The sequence below is a fragment of the Tyto alba genome, unplaced genomic scaffold, assembly GCF_018691265.1.
Source record: "Tyto alba isolate M040663 unplaced genomic scaffold, T.alba_DEE_v4.0 Super-Scaffold_11, whole genome shotgun sequence".
Classification (NCBI taxonomy): Eukaryota; Metazoa; Chordata; class Aves; order Strigiformes; family Tytonidae; genus Tyto; species Tyto alba.
Window position 1 is genome coordinate 3074927 of NW_024881273.1, and position 20127 is coordinate 3095053.

Below are 20127 nucleotides of genomic sequence, written 5' to 3' on the forward strand. Positions count from 1 at the left end.
CTGCCCTCGCCTTCTGAATTTATTTTGTTCTGTTACTGCATGAACTGGCCCCGTGACAGGGAAGGAAAACACCGTGTCCAAGGGTATAATCCCATCGCTCTGAGGAATAATGCTGCGAGCCCCGGCGCTGAAGGCAAACCCACATTACTCACCGCATGCTCTGCAGCAGGGAAGCGCAAAGGAAAATAAAAACAAAACCAGTGTGGGGGAAAACAGCCTGATTTCTCTTTGGTCTGACTCTAACAGCAGCTGGGGCACAGGGTCCTGCTCCTGCCTGCTGGGTGGCCATGGAGGAGACCCCGACCTTGTCCCCATCCCTGGATCCCACTCCTCCTCACCTGCCCGGTACCAACTGCTGGGACTTGAAGCCCGGCAGAGAGCAGACAGGCTTTTAAGGCTCATTTTCTACAACTGGCTTGTCCGCATTTCTCAGCAAATAGTTCTAATATTAAAATAGTAACATTGCTACCAGTGTGCTTTCCCCCCTTTTGCAAATGGCTTGTTGAAAATGCATGGAAAATACTGCTTATCTGCTTGCTACCTGGCAGGGGGACAAGCCAAGGGGACACTGGGCTCCTGCTCTTTGGGATGCAATGGGACAGCATATGGGGACGAGCCTGTTCTCAGTACTAGGGAAAGCCTGGCTTTAGGCAACAGAAATGGTCATATTTGTCAAGTCTTCTCCCTTGCTTGAGAATAAAATCAAATGTCTTTGAGGAAAGCACGCCAGCTCTTCAACAAACGAGAGCTAAATACTTGCAAAATTAGTCCAGCAATTTCAGAGCAGAACCACAGCGGGGAAAGCGGCTCCAGGCAAGAGGATGCTCTGTGCAGCCAGCGCCGGCGGGAAGATGTCCCTCCCCGGGGAGCACCTGCAGATCAAAGCTGCTGCCACAAACACCTGCAGCTCTGACGGGGAGGTCACTGCGCTACGGCCGAGCCACCGACCGGGATGCCGCGAGCGTCATCCGACCGGGATGCTGCCAACCGGCATGCGGGCACGCCAGCGACCCAGCCGGGCATCTCCCCCTCTGGTCCTGAGCCCCCAGCTCTGCACCCCCAGCCTGTCCTTGGCTCCTCAACGGGGTCCAAGCCCTGCAAGGCGCCGGGGGTGCCCCAAGAAGTCCTCTCCTGCACGGGAAGCGAGAGGGAAGGGGCCTCGTGCCCCTGCGCCCGCCCCGGGGCTCAGGCGGCAGCTCCTGGGTGGGCATCACCGAAGTGAAGCCACCTCCCCTGTCTAAGGCATGCTCAGGGACTCACCTGGTAGGGGAATAAAATATTATCAAGAGACCCACAAATTGCTTTTCCCTTTTTGACAGCGATGCGCTGGGCAAGGCTGGCAAAGGAAAGGGGGCGGGCCTCTGCAGGCATTGGGCATAAAAGCCCTTCTTTTATTCTTCCTGCGGATATTCCCAATTAGCAACATCTATGTAAACGGTTTATTTGACGTTTTTCTGCCTTCCCCCAAATGTCATATGTTCATGGCTTTTTAAAAAATTTTATTCTAAAAAGCCAGGACAGAGGGAACGTGCCTCGCACCTCGCTGAAGGCTAACTCCCAGACCGACCACCCCGCCGCCGCACGGCTGGCGAGGGCCGACGCTGCCCTCCCCACGGATGACCATCCTGCCCGGATGACCCACGGCAGGGGAGCTCAGCCATCACCACGGGACGGTGTCACCACCGCCCCACGGCTCGTGTCACCACCGGGCTGCCCGTCGGCAGCCTCAGCCAAAAAGCCGAAACGTGGTGGGTGATGCAGCCTCACTTATCTAACGAGCCGCTCCGCTGGGGACACGGCTCAGGAGCGATGGCACGAGGGGACCTGCCCATGCCATACTGGGACACCAGCACCCAGCCCACCACGTGCACCGCGCTACGTAAATAAACAAACGGAGCCCCTGAAGACAAAAGCCTGACGAACAGGCCCAAAACTACCCGTGCTAGCCGGAGGAGGACCAAGCGACCACTGAAGGAGAGCAGAAAACCCACGGAGACTGTCCATTACCGGAGTAGCCTCCCGAGGACTTGATGTACATCTGCCCGTACTGCTCCTCCACCATGGTGTCGTACGCCTCGTCGTCCTCCTCATCCTCCTCGTTGTGGTAGGAGGTGGGGCTGTCGGTGGTGGGAATGCTGCTGGCGCTGGGGCTCGTCCGCTCCCCCTGCGAGTACTGGACCTGCTGGACGTTGGGGATGAGGGTGGCCAGGTTGGGCATCCCATAGTAGGAGACGCGGGAGAGCTTCAGGGGACCGGCGTTGGAGCCGCCGCCGCCGGCCCCCTCCCGGGCGCCGGGCTCGAGGGGTCGCTTGCCGGGCAGGCCGGGCAGGGCAGCCGCCTGCAGCTCGAGGTTCTCGTGTTTGACGCGCGTGAGGAGCGGGATGGGCATGGAGGGGGACATGACGTAGGGCGCCGAGGCCGACTGCAGCTGGTTGCAAGGGCTCTGCGGCTCCGAGCTGGGGTCTTCGATCATGGTGGTCTGAGAGTCACAGTGGGGAGAGCTGACCTTGAACATCAAGTCCGTCCCTTTCTCCACGATGTGCTGGATCTGCAGGAAGCCCGCCGTGTACATCACCACCAGCTGCTCGCTCGCCGCCATGGTCAGCTTCCCGGTGTAGCAGAAGGAGAGGATCTGCTGGAAGCAAGCGGGGGGGACGGTACCCGGCAGCTCAAAGGCGTTTTTGCTGTTCCCACTGAACAAGTCTCGGAAGTAGAGGCTGCTGGCGGCCAGGACCGCCCGGTGTGCCTTGAAGGCTTGGCCCTTCACCACGATGGAGACATCGCAGTAGAGCCCCAGCAGCCGCTGCTCGTTCAGGCAGCCCAGAACGGTGTTCCCAAAGTTGGGAATCTCTATGTGCAACATCTGCGACATGGCTCAGGATCGGCTGGAGCTCCTCAGACATTCAATGCAGGAATATCCAAAGTAGGGCACATCTGAAAAAAGGGAGAAGGCAGGGAGAGAGGCACAGCGTTTTTAGACAGTTCACCAAGGCAGGCAGAAGCAGAAGAACCCACCTCACCCAACATCAAAGGCTCCAAGCCACGCTCTGAGAGCCGGTGCGGAAAAGCAACCGCTGATAAAAATTACTTAACCGTGTTTTCAAACAACGTTGGAAATGCTATTGGTGGATGGCAAGGGATATTCCAAAAATGCAAGTATTTTCTTCAAGTTGTGGTCTGTTTAAATAAGCACCACTGATCTATTCCCCCAGGGGCTTTACTTGATGCAGGAAAATCTGAACGGTAATGGGAGAGGAGTGAACAGTAAAGACAGCATAGGACAGAATCACAGAATCATTTAAGCTGGAAAAGACCTTTAAGATCATCCGGCCCAACCATTAGCTTAGTCAGATAGTCAGAGAGATCTCGGGTAGCATTATATAAGAAACACAAAAACCAGCAGCTATGTTGGAACTACAGAAAAGATATTTATAAAACAATGTGCCATTCTGCCTGAAATAAATACAGGATTCTGCTGGAGCGACAGCTCCCAGGAAAAAGCACTTTGAAAAGCAATCTTCCCATTTGCACCAGAAAGAGGGAGCATTTCAACAGTTAAACCCCTTCTCAACAGATTTATCCTTCAACAAAACGAGGCTTATCTCCAAATTAAGCCAGATATTTGAGCCCCAATAAAATAAACCAATGTGCCGCAGCAAGCCGCCTACCAAGTTGTCGTCTTATTTTTCTCCCCGAAATCCAAAGTGGGGCAGGGGGAACCCCAGCCCAGCCCCTCCTGTGGCCGGAGCCCCCGGCCCCCCCCAGCCCATCGCCCCGGCCGGGGGTACCGTCCCCAGCCGAGTGGCATCGGGGACCCTCCGAGCAACCTCACACGAAATGGGCTGGAGGCGACGGCTCCGGCTCTGCATCCCGCCGCGGCCGCTCTTTAAGGCCAGCTGTACCTTTTGGCCGTGGGGATAATTCCTCCTTTCACCGAGCAAATAAAGCCTTGCGTTTGGAGGGACCTCATGCACAAACCCCGTGCAACGGCGGAGCAGGTAGCGCCAGTGCAGCCCGTGCACTGAAACTCCAGCAAAGCAAATCACTGCGGATTCACCGACACGAGCTGGAGCCCAAACCCCCCCCGTCCCCCCTCCCCGAGCTCCATGCAAGAGTCCAGGAGGTTTAAAATCCTCTTTGCCTTCAATGCGACTGAAGAAAAACTACGGTTAACTAGTACTGAAAGCTCGTAAGAACAACATTAAAAAAAAAAAAAAGGGAAAAAAAAAAAAAGAAGTTTATCTGAGAAAGATTAAAAAAAAAAATCTCTGAAAAGAAAATAATAACCCACAAAGAGCTGCTCTGTTCCCATTGCTGGGAAGAAAAAAAAAAAAAAAAAGTCCTATCTGCAAGGCCACGGGGTAACAGGAAGAAAAGGGAACACACTCGGAGCCAATTTAATTGTATCTGCATGGTTAAAAAAAATTCTTCCGAGCGAGGAAGTTCCCGGTCCCCTCGCCTGGCTGGGAGCAAACATACCTTCAGCAGCGCCCGTCCCCAGCGCGGCCGCTCGCCAGAGGGGTCTGCGTCCCTCCGTATCGCCCCGGCCGCCACGCTATACGCAGCGACGACGATCACTCAGGGGAGGGGAAAAAAAAAAAAAAAAAAAAAAAATATATAGTATCAAACCCTGGGTTTGTATCTGCTGTAGCTCAAGCTTTTACCAAGTCAAATCTCCCCGGCAGCGCACAGCATCTAAATGAATAGGCCGGATGCAGATTAACATTCAGGCTGCTCTCTGCAATGAATAGAGCCCTTTGATTAGGGACCTGAAGTAAATGCCAGTTTCAAACCGAAGCTTTAAAAACAGAGAAATATCAGTGCCAGAGGAATGCTCTCAGTGTTGGTACAAGACAGACTTTTGATGAGTCACTGCAATGCAAACAAAGATGGCAGAAATACTGTACTGTATGCTGATGAAATGCTTAGTGGTGCCACGGCAACTGAGACAGGTTTTAAATTTATAGTGCAGTTTTGCATATGAATTACGCTGTAAACTGCCTCCCCTGCCATCTAGTACATCCAGAGTGTCAAAGCATTTAAACTATTCCAAACAGTCTGCAGAGCTGGCACTGCTGCTGGTTAACTCCTGCAGCCGGGAGGAAGGCGCGGCGAGCATCCCCCAGCACTCCCCCCCGCATCCCGCCTGCCCCAGCATCCCCCCACCCCACCCCAAGGGCTCCCCAAAACCACCCACCCAAAAGGACAGCTTTGGGAATGCCCAAATCTGCCCCAAATAAAGGTGCTCCTTGGGCAGCCACAGTCCTGATTTTCCCCCCCACCCCTCCATACAAGAAAGCCTTTCAAATGCAGGAAAAATGTTTACCCCTTGGGGAAAGCTTCTTTCAGTCTGTGGCTGAATCCACTAAAAGCAAATCCATTTGCTTAAGTAATGAAATCCTAGTCACATTGTCTCCTGGATTCAGATTTTAAATTACCTTCGCATTTATTGAGCATGTTTGGTGCTTTTTTCTGGGAAAGAGGGTGGGGCCTCACTTTGCTTACTTCTCTCTTGCCCAGAGCGGTTTTATTTCTGCTACTGCTCTCGGATTTGTTTCAATCGCTCTGCTCGGATGATCACACACAGTTAAAATTTAGGAGATTAGAGGTGAAGGCATCCTTAGAGGAGCACAATGGTATGGAGCGCAGAGGGGGCCGGTGATGCTCCGGCAAGACCCTTCCCTGCCAATCGTGCTCATCCCTCCGCTTCCACCGTCCAAACAGATGTTTGGTGCATTAAGTCCAACGCCACAGCCGCAAACCTGCCGCCGCTCCCGAGCGCCCAGGGGCTGGCTGCCTTCCCCTGCTCTTCCAGCAAACGGCACCGCCACGTCTGCTCTGCACCCCGCAGCCTCCCCGCGCCCCGCAGAGCCGCGACGCTCCCAGGCGAGGACCTCCAGGACCTCCGTGCGTCGGCTTCGTCCAAACCCAGCATCAGGCCAAGGAGATCTCTGCCTGGCGTGGGGCAGGAGGAGGCTACGGCACCGAGACGGGACCAAGGTGACAGCCTAGGAGGAGGCCAGGGATGACACCACGACAGCCAAGCCCAAGACCTCTTCCAACCCTGACAACCACCAACCTCTGCTGGAGGAGGAAAGGGGTCTGCCCTGGCAAACGCAGATCCATTCTGGATCTGTGGAAATGACTGAAATTAAAATATGCTTTACAGAAACGTAACTTCTCCACTCAGGGACCTGAAGGAAGCCTTGTCCGTGCGGATGGCAGACCATGGGTAGAGAAGGATCTCCTCTTTTCTTTCAGCAAGAGCTCCCTTAGAGCTGGAGGGACCGAGCAGGCGCCGAGTGGGACCTTGACCTCCTTGGACCCACTTGCAACCCCCCGCCTCAGAGAAACCCAACTGGGCAGGATGAGTGGGACCAGCCAAGGACAGCCTGGTAGTGCCGAACAAATCAACTTAAAACAGATACCAGTTAACAGTATTGCTTAGAATCTGCTCTATAAACAAACCAGGCATGCCAAGAGGAACCCATGTCTCTCTAAAAACACCAAAATTGTGCCAGTTCAAGATACGTTTAAGCTGGTGAGAAGCACCAGAGCGCCCCAGCCTAGGAAATTATTGGCAGGTTTCATTTAAAACCTCCCACCAGACATCAGAGTTTGAACCAAGATGCTCCACACAACGGATCCCTCCTGGGGAGGTCCTTCCACAGGACCTCGAGCCTGGCTCGACCACTCTGAAGGGATCCCACCCCAAAATGGCATCACTCCAGCTCCCGGTGGCCTTTTCTCCCATTCCAGCAGATTTTGTAGCTGCTGGTCACAACGCACATAAGCGAGCAGGTGAGCTTGCTGGTGGCACTTGGTGACAGTCTAAACCTCCTGTTTTCCTGGACAAAAAAGGCTCTGAAACATCCTTACAGGGAAATGGTGAAAAAAGTTACTCTTTGGTCTAGAAACAGCACTGAGGAACACAGGCAAAGCTGTACCAATGAGCCGCAAAACCCCAAACAACTTCAATAAACCATAGGCCAGGACTTCTGGATTTTTGTTTCTTCCTCCCCTCTCTGCCCCAGCCTTTTTATGACCAGAATATAGAAAAAAAAAAAGAGCAACCCAAAACCACCAACAACCCAAAACCCCCCAAAAATCCAAGAAACAAAAGAAGGAAGTCTTGAAAGCCAAGGAGAACCTGCTCAGCACCAGACCTCACATCCCCTAAAAAACCAGCAACAAAATATTAGTGACTAGATAGCAAATGCAATAATTCTTGACAGTGTCTAACTTAAAAATCTCCTCTATTAAACATGATTTTTTTAAAAAAATAGAGCACTAAGTGACTTTTGAATGGTGTGAAATGGCTTCAGTCCATTTGACATGGGAAGAAATGCAGGAAAAATGCAGGAAAAATGACCTTAGCAATTACAGATGTGAACTGTATTTTGCAACCTTGTCTTCCAAGCTGAGCCGTGCCCCAGGGTGCAGGAGGAACCCTCAGTGCCATTGCTACCCAAAAAAACCCAGCCCCCTTTGGGCTGCCATGTCCTACAGGTGACAGATGAAGACAAGGACATCTCCTACCAAATAGGAAAACTTGGACAAAATGGGATTAAAACCAGCCAACCACCCCTCCATGCTGAACATGTACGATATGTGACCATTCAAGCAAAACATCATTTCGTTTTCTAATGGCAGCCTCTTTTGCTAGCTCTTGGATATAGCAGGATAATTTGTACATGTCTGCGTGATTTTTGTAAAGTCATAGTCTTTGTCACAAGATGTTCATAAAAAATGCAGCTGTTATTTGATACAACTTCCATGAGAGTGTGAGAATCCTCAGCTTCTGTGTTCATGGGCTCTGGGGAAAAAAAAAGCAGGTTTGCTCTTTTCTAAACTATTTTCCTGCTCCAGGGCCTGAAAGGTTGGGGCGAGGCGACAACAACAAAGGAAAAAAGCATCGACCTGGAATAAGATGCTGGAATCAGAGCTCCCCCAGGAGTAATCAGAAATAACTAGATAATGTATTTAAATTGTCTTTTTCCTTCACCAACATACAAAGAGACTCGGAGACTTCACCCTCGCCAAAAAATAAAAATAATAAAACCCCCCAATGTCCTAAGTTTCCCGCAGGAAGGTGCGCTGGGCAGCAGCTGGGGCAGGGACAAAGGCAGCAGGACCCTCCGGGGGTGGGAGACAAAGCAGCCGAGGGCTTTCACCCCCACCCAGCCGAAGCCCCTCAAAAGAAAAGAGCTGAAAAGTCCTGCCCTTGAAGGCCCCAAAGGGTCAAAGGAAACTTCCCTTTCTTCTGTAAATGAGGAGAGAGGGGGAAAATCCCACCCTTGGATTTGAGGCTGGCAGGGGGATGTCACCCAGCCAGGCAGGGGCTCCCCAAAGCCCCCCTAAAGCAGTCCCCCCCGGGGAACAGGGGTGCCGCCTGCTCAGCTCTTCCTACAGGTTTTTTTTTTTTGTTTTGTTTTTTTTTTTTTGTTTTTTTCCTCCCCCTTTTAATGAAAAGGAAATGCACTTTTTACATAAGCCCGAAGGAAAATACGCAACAGCTAACTGCAAAACTCGGTGGCAAAGTACCGTTCCCTGAGCATGGAGCTGCTGTGACTCCTTCAGTAAAATAAATAGTTAAATAAAGTCGAATAAAATGCACTTCAGGTCGACGCTGTGCGCACCCCGCCATGCACCACAGGTCGCTGGGTCAGGGAGCTGGGAAGCAAAGAAGTCTTTGCACCCCCCTCCACCCCAAAACCGAGCCTCCCCCTGCTCATGTTGGGGCTCGGGGTGAGAAAACCGGCGGAGGGGAAGGGAGAGGGATTGGGGCACAAACACGAAACGTCGCGAATGCCTGAACAGCTTAATGCCCGTCTTTGGCAGGGGAAAGAAAACAAGGTTAAGTTTGGTAATCAAATGACAGTCATAGCGAGACTCCTCTTCTCTTCTGCAGCATTTGTTTCTGCAGCTCCGAAGTATTTATTTTTGAAATGCTGCAAGTGGCAAGCAGTGAGCAGTGCTAACGTTCCCTATTTTTAGTGTAGCAGCCAGTGGCAATGGGTGAAAGCAGATTATTTCTGCCTTATTAAGACAGCAGAAACTGAATTTGCAAATATTACTAAGTAACACATAAGCAACGCACACGCAGCCGACTCGCAGCACAGAGCCAGGTTTGCTTTATAATCCTAAAAGTTCGCACCAAAAGTAAAGACCAGGAGGCTCGGGCAGGGAATGGAGGGGGGGGGGAAAAATGCTGGAAAAGCCAATTAAATCAATGGTGATGATGCAGCCCAGCCGGTGCGTACAGCCCCGCTGGCAGGGCAGCCTGGGGAGGGGGTGCCGGGAGCTCCCCCCGGGGACCCCAGTACGGCCCCGGGGACCAGGGGCAGCTCCCCAGTCCCTGTCCTGCTGCAAGGTGAGTCACCGGCAGCCTGGGCGCAACAACCGCTCGAGGTCACCCACCCGGCAGGCTGCTGTCTCCAAAAAGTGCAGTCATTCAGCCAAGGCTAAGCGTGTTATTGCCATTATTATTTAATTAGTAGTTGGGGGTTTCGTTGTTTGGTTTTTTTTTTTTTTTTTTTTTTTTTTGGCTTTTTTTTTTTTTCTTGTTTGTTTTTTCCTTATCTATCACTGATTTTAAGAGCTCTCAAAGCAAGGAGAAGCAAAAATAGAAAACGCAACCTTTTTTTTTTTTTTTTTTTTTTTCAGATTGCTGCAAGGAAAAGGGAAAGGGAGAGACATGGATAAAAAAAAAAATACAATTATTCTGCAGAATTTAATTTTTTGCAATCTAATAAAAACTCAAGACCCCGACTAAGTTACGTCCACCAGAAAGCACCCAGCACCCCATCACCATGCCTTCTGCAAAGCGTGCATTGCCTGCATCCCATCGCAAACATTAATTCACATCCGTAACACATCAAAAAGACAAGTGCCATGCTGAATTGTATTCTCCTCACTCCTAGTACACAACAGCAGAGCTAGCAATATATAACATGCATGACTCAGTTCTACCATCGTGCCACTACAGAACAGAAAGCCTTAAAATAAAGTAAATATCTTAAAAGGTCAATTAAAAAAAGCTTACAAAACATCAGACGCTGCTTCTTGCTAGAGCTCATTACCTAGTATGGTGGAGCTGCCTGTGTGTTTTTTTTCTTGTGCAAGTTAGTCTGTGAGTCAGCATTAACACACATGAGAACATCAGGAATACTGCCTAGTTCTGATGCAATGGAGGTTGTAAAAAAAAAAAAAAAAAAAAAAAAAAAGAAGAAGAAATCGCGCTCCGTTTGGACAGGAGCCTGTAATTCAATTGCCTTTACTTTTCAATTACTGCATAGCCTACCCTGACCAACCTGCAGAGGGGAAGGAAACTTTGCTTACATCTCTGTCTTAAAATTAATGACTTTTACTTTTGGCTACAGCCTATTCTCCCTGCTTTTCTTTTTTTAAAAAAAAGTAGGCATAATATAATTAACCCTTCAAGGGCAGCTAAGCCCTTGCAGCTGTCGGGATCTCCATGTTTTTTGTAGAAATTTCAGCACTAGAAAATAATACTGCCAAAAAGTTCTGGCGAAGGAAGACATTTATACATTAAACTTTTAATACTCTATAAAGCAAAGCTACAATTGCATCTGAGCCTGATCCTTAATGGAAATATAAGCTTGCAGAAAAGGAAAGTTAAAGACTGCAGAAATTTAACTCTGTACTTCCAGGTTTATAGAAGCAAATACTAGCTTGCACAGGATGTTTTACAAAACTGAGGTTTCTGTTCATGAGCAAAAACCCTGAGAAACCTAAAATCTGTGACACGAGGTGGCCACCTCAACCTGATGCCCACTTTCCCCAGGCCAACGGGGGCAAAACAGAAGACCTGCATTTTTCATACGCTGCACTTATTGCTTGCACTTCAGCAAACAATTCTGTCTCCTCCCCCCTTCCTTGGTGGGGGGGAACCCCCCCGCAGACCCAGCTCCCACCTGCAGGATCGCAGCATCAGGGCAGGAAGGTACCAGAGACTCAACACCAACTTTTCATTTCTGACTTCTCTTCTCTTGCAACAAAACCCTTCACTGGTCCAACAAATTTTGCCCAAAGCTTCCGAATGCAACTATTTCTATAATGCACCCTAAAACACCCCCAGACGACACTGCAGCCCAGAACATGATATTATATATATGATATTATAATGTAGATTATCTATGGTCAATACATTATATTATATGTATATTTTTTTATATATATATATATTATATGGTCAAGTAGGTCTTCAGAGCCAACACTAACATCTTACAAGTTTTGTGCTGCTGGGCCACAGCTGAAGAGCCAACATTCCCAGGAGAGCCCCACTGATGCATAGCTCTAGGTAAAGCACATATATTGCTTAGATTTGGGGGTTTTACGGAAATCCAAGCCTCATGCAGCAGAGAAGGGTCAGAGATCGGAGGTAAGAAAGTCTCCCCAACATTCACGACATGGCGCAGACATGTGCTGCAAGCACTGAGCTGATCCCCCACTAACGAACACCGACTGACCCATTAACAAAAACAGGTAAAGCTAATGCACATGGATTAATAATCCAGTGGCTCACAAGCACATTCTAAATCCCAGTTTAGTTTGCTGGTTGTTTTTATGAGTAGACACAAGCACAATAAAATTATTATTTTTTAAAAAAATACACTACTATAAATAGTTATTAATGCTCATTAACTGACAAGGGAACCCCCTAATATTAGAGATCAATCACTTCTGCAGCTTCCCTTACACACAAGGGTCTGTCTCAAACCAGTATGAGCCTAGTGTTTTTTTTTTTTTCTTGCATGTGGGATACTTGAATACAGATGAATTGAGTTTTAAAGGAAAAAAACCCAAGCAGCAACTTCTGGGCCAAGTTCTTGTGTGCCAAACTTTTCAACTGCCACAGCACAGCTCGACAGTGTTTCAAAAGAATTTAAGCACTGTTTTGAATACTGCTGACAATCTTCCTCATCAAAATTTGTAATTTAAATACCTCAAATCTGAAAAGCACGCTCCCTGGGGCATGCTTCATTCTCCCTCCCCACCGCCCACCCTCCCCAAACCCCGTTTGGCACAAAATCCGTTGCTTTCCATATCTGGCTGGTTTTTCCCCCACCTCCCGCAGCCCCCCGGCATCCCCCCCGCGGGGACCCCAGTGCTCAAACAGAAGTTTGTTCCTCAGATTGCCCACAGATGAAACCTCTGTGCACGTTGCAGCACCCCAAAACACCGTTACCTTCCTCTTTTAGAACTATGATGCTAGTTTAGAGATAAAACCATTGACTGGTTTAGAGAAAAAGCCACACTAACACGGCTGCCCAGACTCCTGTGGCAAGAAAGGGTTAATGCGAGAAACCCCGCTCCCCAACCCTCTGCTGCCCAGTAGATAAGATGTTCTTTCAAATGCCTTCGGATGTGTCAATAAACCCGAAAATAATTCTATGTCAATAAGTCTAATTGGCGAGGAATGGCAAAATTAATTTCTTGGGGTCTCTGTGATGTTACAGGCAGCAGCTCCATTTTGGCAGGAGCGTGTTTAAGATTCCCTCCCAGTGCTGCAAAGCACCTTGAAAGGTCGACGAGCGCTTTCATATTCTCAGATCCATCTCCAACGCTGCAGCAGATGAAACGGATTGACCTAGACGGGAACTGAAACAGTCTCTGTGAAATAATCCATCAACACCCTTCGCCAGCCACAGCCGCCTTTGTCATGGGCACGCTTGGAAATCGCACCTACCGACTGCAGCCGAGCCGGGGCTGGAGAGGGCTTAAATCACAGCCCCGCTCTCCTGGGATGTAACCAAACACGGCATCGATAGCTGCAGAGCCGCTGAGACGGCACACAACATAAAATACCTCCATATTAAAGTGTGTGCAAAGCCTGTGCCCATTACCGAACTCATTAAAGACAGTGATACTTTGTAACATACTCTAATCTTTAATATTCATAGCTTGCTTCATTTGCATATCATGCCATAAATAGTTGAAGCAGAGGTAAAACACAAAGCGCTCTACTTGCATTTCTAATTATGCCTAAAATCAAATGTAAATCACAACACATCCAAGACACAGAAAATATTAAAATTGCTGTCTCTCAGTTAAAAATCTTTATATATATATATATAAAAAAAAAAAAAAAAAAAAGACAGACAAAACCCACACGCACAAACCCAATTATTTTTTAAAAGAAAAATCAAATAGGTGTGTGTAGCAGGGATGACACTGTCTTAAGAGGGGAGGGAGCTCATCCATCCAAGCCCCAGCCCTGGCGATGGACCCTGGCTGCAACCCCTCGGGTCAGCGCTGGCACTAGCTCATCTCCCCAGCCCCTAAAAAAACTGCATTTACCCCCCAACAGCGCTGCAGTGGCTCGTTTAACCTTGGTCTCTGAAGAAACAACAGGAGCCTTTTGGCTCCGGGGCAGCCAGGAAAGCTGATCTCCAGCAAAGGAGGTAAATTTGAAGAATCAGCTTGAACGTGAACTTCTGCCACGGCGTTGAGCTGGCTGGAGGTTGGTGCTTCCACATCGCCAACCAGCGCGGGAGGGAAGGCGACCCGGGGCTAGAAGCTGCTAAACCTTGAGGTTTAATGAGAAAAGAGGTGTTTTGGGGTGTTTGTGCTCAGCAGCTCCACGTCCAGAGGGAAACAGATGATTTCTGCTCACAACGTACCAGAACTGTGCTGAGGTAGCAAGGGGTGTTTTTCTCTGCTCTGCTTTTTCCTGAAATATGGAAGAGCCCTCGGCGCTGGGTGCTGCCCCACGGCGCTCCCGTGCCTGCTGTGGCACCCACCACCAGCACCCACTGTCATCAGTCCCATGGAAAAGGCTCAAGATCCTGTTCAACTGCCAGCAATGCCATCCAACGGGAAGGCTTGGCTTTACGGAGCCGGGTGCCCTCCAGACACATCCTGGACATTATCCCTTATAATAAGACCTACAGCAAATCCACCTGCCTCCTCCAGAAAGGGTCCCGGGGAACTGGTGTGGGTGAGAGCTCACGGGGCTGCAGTCCCCAGTCAGCATGATCCCAGAGGGTCGGGGTTCCCACATCAACTCTCAAGTTATTGACTTTTAAGGAAAAAGCACAATCCTGGTGTAGCACAGAAGAGGAGCCAGGCTGCACTCGGGGAGGGCAGAGGTGTCCTGGTGTCCTCACCTGCACAACAAAATTAATCATATGCCCCCACTTCACAGAGCCATTGGAAGACTTAATATCTGTAAAGCAACCTAATTTGCTTGGATTAAAAGTGTTACCAGTACACTACTGCCAAGGGCATGAATAATCTCCCTTTAACAAGCTTCCTTCCACACTGAGCACTGGGGTCCTCTTGATTTTATGTAAGCCGACCACCACCATGTAAAAATGCACTTTTTTAATTCAAGAGCAGCAGCAGGGGCACGGCGGGAGCTTGCACCCACACGCTGCTCCCCGCAAGGCAGGTTCCTCGTGGCCGTGACCTACAGGACCTGCTGCAACCCTGACCCAACCCTGGCCCTGCCGCCACAGTCCTGCCCTTCCCCGTGCCGAGATGCTGCTCCTTGCCCACTGCACCGATCCAACACGCTGCTGCTCCTCCCAGGAAGCTCAAAAATCTTCCTCCTCTTCATCCGTCTCCCCTTTCCTTCTCTTCATCCATCTCCCCAGAAGCTACTCACAACAGAGAGGCGCAGCATCCACGGTACTTAAAATAAAATAAGGTTTTACACATTTATGCCCAAAGATTTAATTAAAATCAAACGAACAAAATTTTGCAGAAATAGGACAAAAATTTGCACATTTTGGGAAGCTGTAAGGCACCCTTGCCTGGCAGAGGACCACGGAGAGAGGCGGGCTGGCTGCCGCGCAGCGCGGCCAGCATCCTTTCCCACTTACCTTCCCTTCACCGCTGGGACTCCAGCTGCATAAACACACTACGTCTTAATGAAAGGCTTTTGTGGGTGGCTGTCCCCAGGGAAAAATGCATTTGTAAGTCACTTGAACCACAACTGATTTTGAAGAAAGAGCCGGCTAAACATCACCAAAGGGAGCCGGGCACCCAGAAGTCGCCCCAGCTGGGATCGCGGCTCCGAGCCACAGCCTCTCCCTTATTAGATTTTTCCCATTTTACAAAAGGCTTATAGAGACTTCTGAGAATGAAAAGCTGAAAGAAAAAAAAGAAAACACGTGTATCATCGCCATGTTTTGCTCCTACTCGTACGCCGGGTTTCCAGGGTCCCCAAATCCCATCAGTGAGTGGGTCCAGGGATTTGTGTGAGGGTCCCCCCCTGGGTCCCCCCATGCTCTGTCCTCCCCTGGCACTACAGCTTGTCCTGCTCCCTCTCCAGGCTTGTGTCCAGCTCAACAACAAGTTCTATCGAAGAGTTAAAGGATCTTTTCTGCAATATTGACTTCCAAGGAATTCCAGAGATGTCATTAAATTTAACCCCAAAAGGTGAGCGTTTGCTCCGTCCCCCCAGCCCGCGCCGAGGGAGAAGTGAAAGCAAGCTGCTTGCAGCCTGCAAAGCTTTTTTACTGTTCGTATGTACCCTGGCATCTTGCCCAGACCTATTTTTAAGCCCATTTACTAGAAATCCCACAAATTAAAGGAAATACGGATAATGTTGTAAGAATCCTTTGGGCCAAATAAAAGCTACACATAATTTTCCTTGTGCATCAGAGTAAGATCCTTAACCACAAAAACCAGATTTCCCCAAAGCTCTTTTGCAACAGCAAGAGAATCTTGTTTTGTAAAAAGTTGCTTTGATTCACTCCTGGATTACAGGGAGTTCGGCAGACACTGCTGCCTCCCAGCCAAACCGGGAGAGGTGATTACTGTTATGAAACAGAAAGGTGTTAGGAGAACACAAATAAATTAAACATCTCTAGTTCCAGAATGGTGACTATTAATGACAACAAAGAATGCAGAAAGGGCTCGTGGAGAGAAGCTGCACGATGGTTATTGGGGTATTTTTCTCTGCATAGGTGACTGTTGTATGGGTTTTTTCCCAGCTTCTTTCAAACCATGTGTTCACGGTGCTCATGAAGGGCCAAAGAGCTGGAAAGCCTCCTCCAGCATGCTGCTGTCCTGGGCAAATTCCTGCTTGGTGGACCCCAACCCCACGTTATCCCAGCTCCGAGAAAACCCTGATAATCTTGTTCTGATAGTCCCATCAAATAAGGGGACCGCCAAACCCATCTCACTTGTCCTTATGCCAAAAACTGACCTGTTCCAGGCAGGACAAACACCCCAGAGCCGCTTCTCCATCTCCAGTCCCCATCCCTAACTGCACCCCGGTGCCACGGCAAGGCTGGGGGTGCTGCCCACCTGCACCCCCAGGATGGGGACAGGGTGATGCCAACACAAGCTGTGCATCCCGCCAGCCGCCGTGATGGATCCCCGCAGCATCTCCTCGGGGATCTTACGTGAAGCAGTGCTTTTGTGCAAAAATAAATCTATGCTCTGTATCTCTATATTTATACAGTGAAAGTGGGGTCTCTCGCGGGATGAGCATGAGGGGCAGGGCAGGAAATAACGGATGGATCTTTCTGCAAAAAGCTCACCCACCACTCCAGAAATCTCCGTCCTGGGCGAGTGGTGCCGGTGGCCGGAGGCAGAAGCACCACCTCCCCCCTCCACCCCACGTTGGGTGTCAGCCCCCCGTTTCCCACGGGCACCCCTCACCTGCCACTGCAGCCAACAGAAAAGGGGCGAAAAGCACCGACAGCCCTTCCCCTCCACGCAGTGCCCTGGCTGGAGGAGGCTGCTCCAGCTCCCTTCCCTGGCACCCCCTCCCCACACCAGTTAAATAAAGGAGCATCCGACTGCAGCATCTTCTGCACCAGGGCCGTTGGGAAGGAAGGAGATCGCCTGGGTTTTACACAGCATCCGCAGTTTTAACTGTGCAAAGCCTCCATCACGTTAAATAAACTCCAGCAACAGCTCTTGTATTTCGGTAGGATTAAAAAGAAACTAGCAACCAGATACATCTTTCAATAAAACTCACACGACAAGCAGAAACAGCCCCAAAACACAACGGTAAAAGCAACATTTGCGGTTAGTCCTTGTGGGGAGGGGATGAGGAGAAGGTGCTTCATTTCTAACAGCAATAAAGCAAAGCGAAGCAATCATCATTAAACCTGACTCTCCCTTCACTCTTGTTCATCCCCAGCAGTCGCTTAAAATGTCTTCCTCACAAACATTTCAGCCTCCTTTTAAAAAGAAAAATAATTATGCGGGGGAATAACCACTTCTATTCTACAAAGGCACAGATCTGAACAGTTAAACACACAACTTTGGGAACTTTTCCAAGATTGATATGTTTTGCATGGAAAGCAAATGTTTTTTTTTTTTCTTTTTTTCCTGCTTGGGAAAATATTTAAGCGCTAAGTTTATGAAGCCAAGTCCATTTATTCCCGGTTTATGTTGCTGCTCGGATGGAATCTAATTAGCAATTTAACCAGCAGCGTGGGGATGTGGCACTGGCCGACGGCGTGAGCCCCTGACCCGTGGCTGTGCCAGCACGTGCCCACGGGGGCTCTGGCCCACAAATAGGTTTTCTCCGTGGCGGAGGACGGCGGGACTGGCACCACGGCCGCCCTTCCCCGGAGCACCCCGAGGGCCGGCAGCGTGGGGGTGCCCGGGAGAGAACCCGAGGTTTCCATCCAGCCACGGTTCATCGCCATCGCGCTCCTTCACACAGGAAAAGTCTTTTTTGCAGGGATGCTCTTAGAAATAGCAACACTCGATTTGCATTTTCCTGCGCACCTGCCTTTCCTACTGAAGTGCTGGCTTCACTGTGTGCACATTGAAACTCCTCCTCGTCCTCCTGGCTCAGAGCAGCTTCCACCTCCATCAGCCCCGGGTGGGACCGGTGCCCAGGAGCCGAAGCAGCAGCGGGGACCAGTCCGGCTGCTGGTGGGCAAGAGCGGGGCCGGGCAGCTTTCCCCACGGAGGTGGCATTATGTCAGAGAGACACATGATGGTATGGAGCCCCAGGAATTGCACAAATATTATTGAACACAAACCCACCCCGTTTCTCAGTCCAGGCTCTGCTTTCACCTGCACCTTCCACAGCTGCGTTTCGTAAGTGCACGAAATACATCTCCCCTCCTTTTTTCATTCTCTCCCAGGGAGCTGGCGGAGAGGCAGAGCAGCAGCCGCCTCGCTTGCCCCCGATTTGGGGAACCCAGAGAACAAGCCCGGGTCCTTCATCATGGGCCAGCGTGGGATCAGGCATGAAAAAAAAAAAAAAAAACCCCAAACAAAAAACAAACAACAAAGAAACAGTGGGGCTAGGGACCACGCACACGAGGGAATGGGGTGATCCCAAAGGGTAACCCCAGCTCAGCAGCATCGTCCCTGAAGTGCACTGCTGGCAGTGAGAACAGCCCCAGGCAGCCCCCCAGCACCCGAACACTCAACCCCAGGAAAAAAATTAAGGTAATATGGCCAACAAAGGCTTGCCATGCTGAGAAAGAGCTTCCATGTCAGAGCTGGGACCCACCACCTCTCAAGGTCCCTGCCCTCGAAGCAAAGGGTGGTCGCACACCCCTGCAAGAACATTCTCATTCCCATGAACTGGGAAGGAAAAACATCTCAGTTCTCCCAAGGAACTCTTAGCCTGGGAATTACTTCTTATTTCTAAGAGGGGCTTGTTCTGGCCTGCTCCAGAGCAATATCCATCTTTCATCAATTAAAAGATGATAAAACTTTGATATCTGTTCAGCCTTGAGTCTCAATTACTTGCTCAGACACCTGGAGACTTTTCAACCCAAACTTAAGGTCCTTCAGCTTTTTACAGCAACATGGCAAGTGGTTTGCCTTTATTTTTCCATTTATTTGTGTATTTTTGAAAATCTTTCTGGCCAGTTAGACCAGAACCATCACGATTGCGAAATCCAGGAAATTTGCTGCAACACTCTGTAACACTTGCAAGGCAATTAGCCAAAACCTCACACAAATAAGCTTTTTTGCCACACTGTTCTAACCACCAAGCATTAACCCATTTTCTTAGGAAACAACATCTGCTGAAATAACTTCCTAATCTAGGAGCAGGCATGGAAAAAAGAGCCGCTGCAGTATCTAGTCCATGGTAAACAAAATTTTCAGGCAGGGTTGTCCCACTCAGAGAGTACCAACTCATCCCAGCTGAGCAAAGGGCACCTTACACACACCCTCTCCCCAGAATATTTATTACTTGGTCAAGAAAACCAACAGGGTTGAAGCTTTCCCTGCAGCACTGATACGCCTTTGAGATGGCTCTCGCCCAGAGAAGCCCATGGCAAAGGTGATGGTGAAACAGGCTGGGGCTTTGGGGCATGAATTTGCACCCCCTGAACCCGACCGTCGTGGGGTCTGAAATCCTGGGAGCTATAGGAGCTGCATCCTACAGCTGTAGGAATAAATCACAGCACAGGCAGGACAGCTCCTGGGTAATCGTCGGTAATAATAAAGAAACCACTGGGCAATAAAGCAACCGTTTCCATTTCCTACCCCTGCATTTACACAGCTTTTCTTCCTGGGAAGATGTCAACATATAGAAAAAATTAAGCTTCATGATTTGCCCTAGGAAACCATTATCACACACAGATAAACTGAGGCAGAGCACGATAATGTAACCAACATTACACAGTGAACCAGTGCTCGCAGGCAGCGAGACAAAAATCATGCTCGATACTTTTCCTTATTTCAGATTAAAATAGCAGCTATGCTTCCGTGCTATTGGTTATAACTCATTCCCTCCCTTATTCTCTGCCCCTGCTTTTTCCCCCATCCTGAAAAACCAATAAAATAAAATAAAAAGCTTCCTTTCGGGAATGCGGCGGTAATAATACTGCTACCATCTGTTGATAAGTCCAAGAACCTGCACAGGGAGGAAAGAGGCTGAAAAGCTGAAAGGGAGTCAAGTGTTTGCATGGTTTTATTGAGAAATGAAATCCAGCTTTAAACACAGTAAATCGGAGACTATTCTGAATCACCTCTTGAATTTTTTAATGCTACTCCTGGGAGCACTGAAGGTAAATATGTTAATTTGACTTCAATCATGGTGCAGAAAAAAAAAAAAAGCACCGCTGTATTAGTTTAGGGTACCAAGTCTTAAAACTATTCATGCATTTCTGCATATTTTATACTCAGCAAATAAAGTTCCAAGGTTCTATAAGGAGGCTGCAA

The 20127-nt window shown here is 49.4% G+C and overlaps 1 protein-coding gene across 7 annotated transcripts in view; it reads right to left on the minus strand.

Moving 5' to 3' along the window:
* Positions 1-20127, minus strand: part of NACC2 (NACC family member 2) — a 62337-nt gene that overhangs the window by 17996 nt on the left and 24214 nt on the right. The window contains exons 1-2 of one of the 7 annotated variants that reach the window (XM_032999576.2): positions 10083-10176; positions 2008-2934 (exon numbers count right to left, since the gene is read on the minus strand). In XM_032999576.2, coding sequence (XP_032855467.2) covers positions 2008-2872 — 865 coding nt within the window. In that variant the 5' untranslated portion in view covers positions 2873-2934; positions 10083-10176. Of the gene's footprint in view, positions 1-2007; positions 2935-3668; positions 3825-3902; positions 4061-4479; positions 4578-5438; positions 5473-10045; positions 10177-20127 lie in introns of those variants that run through there. The other 6 variants (XM_032999575.2, XM_032999578.2, XM_032999574.2 and 3 more) reach the window with 6 other exon arrangements.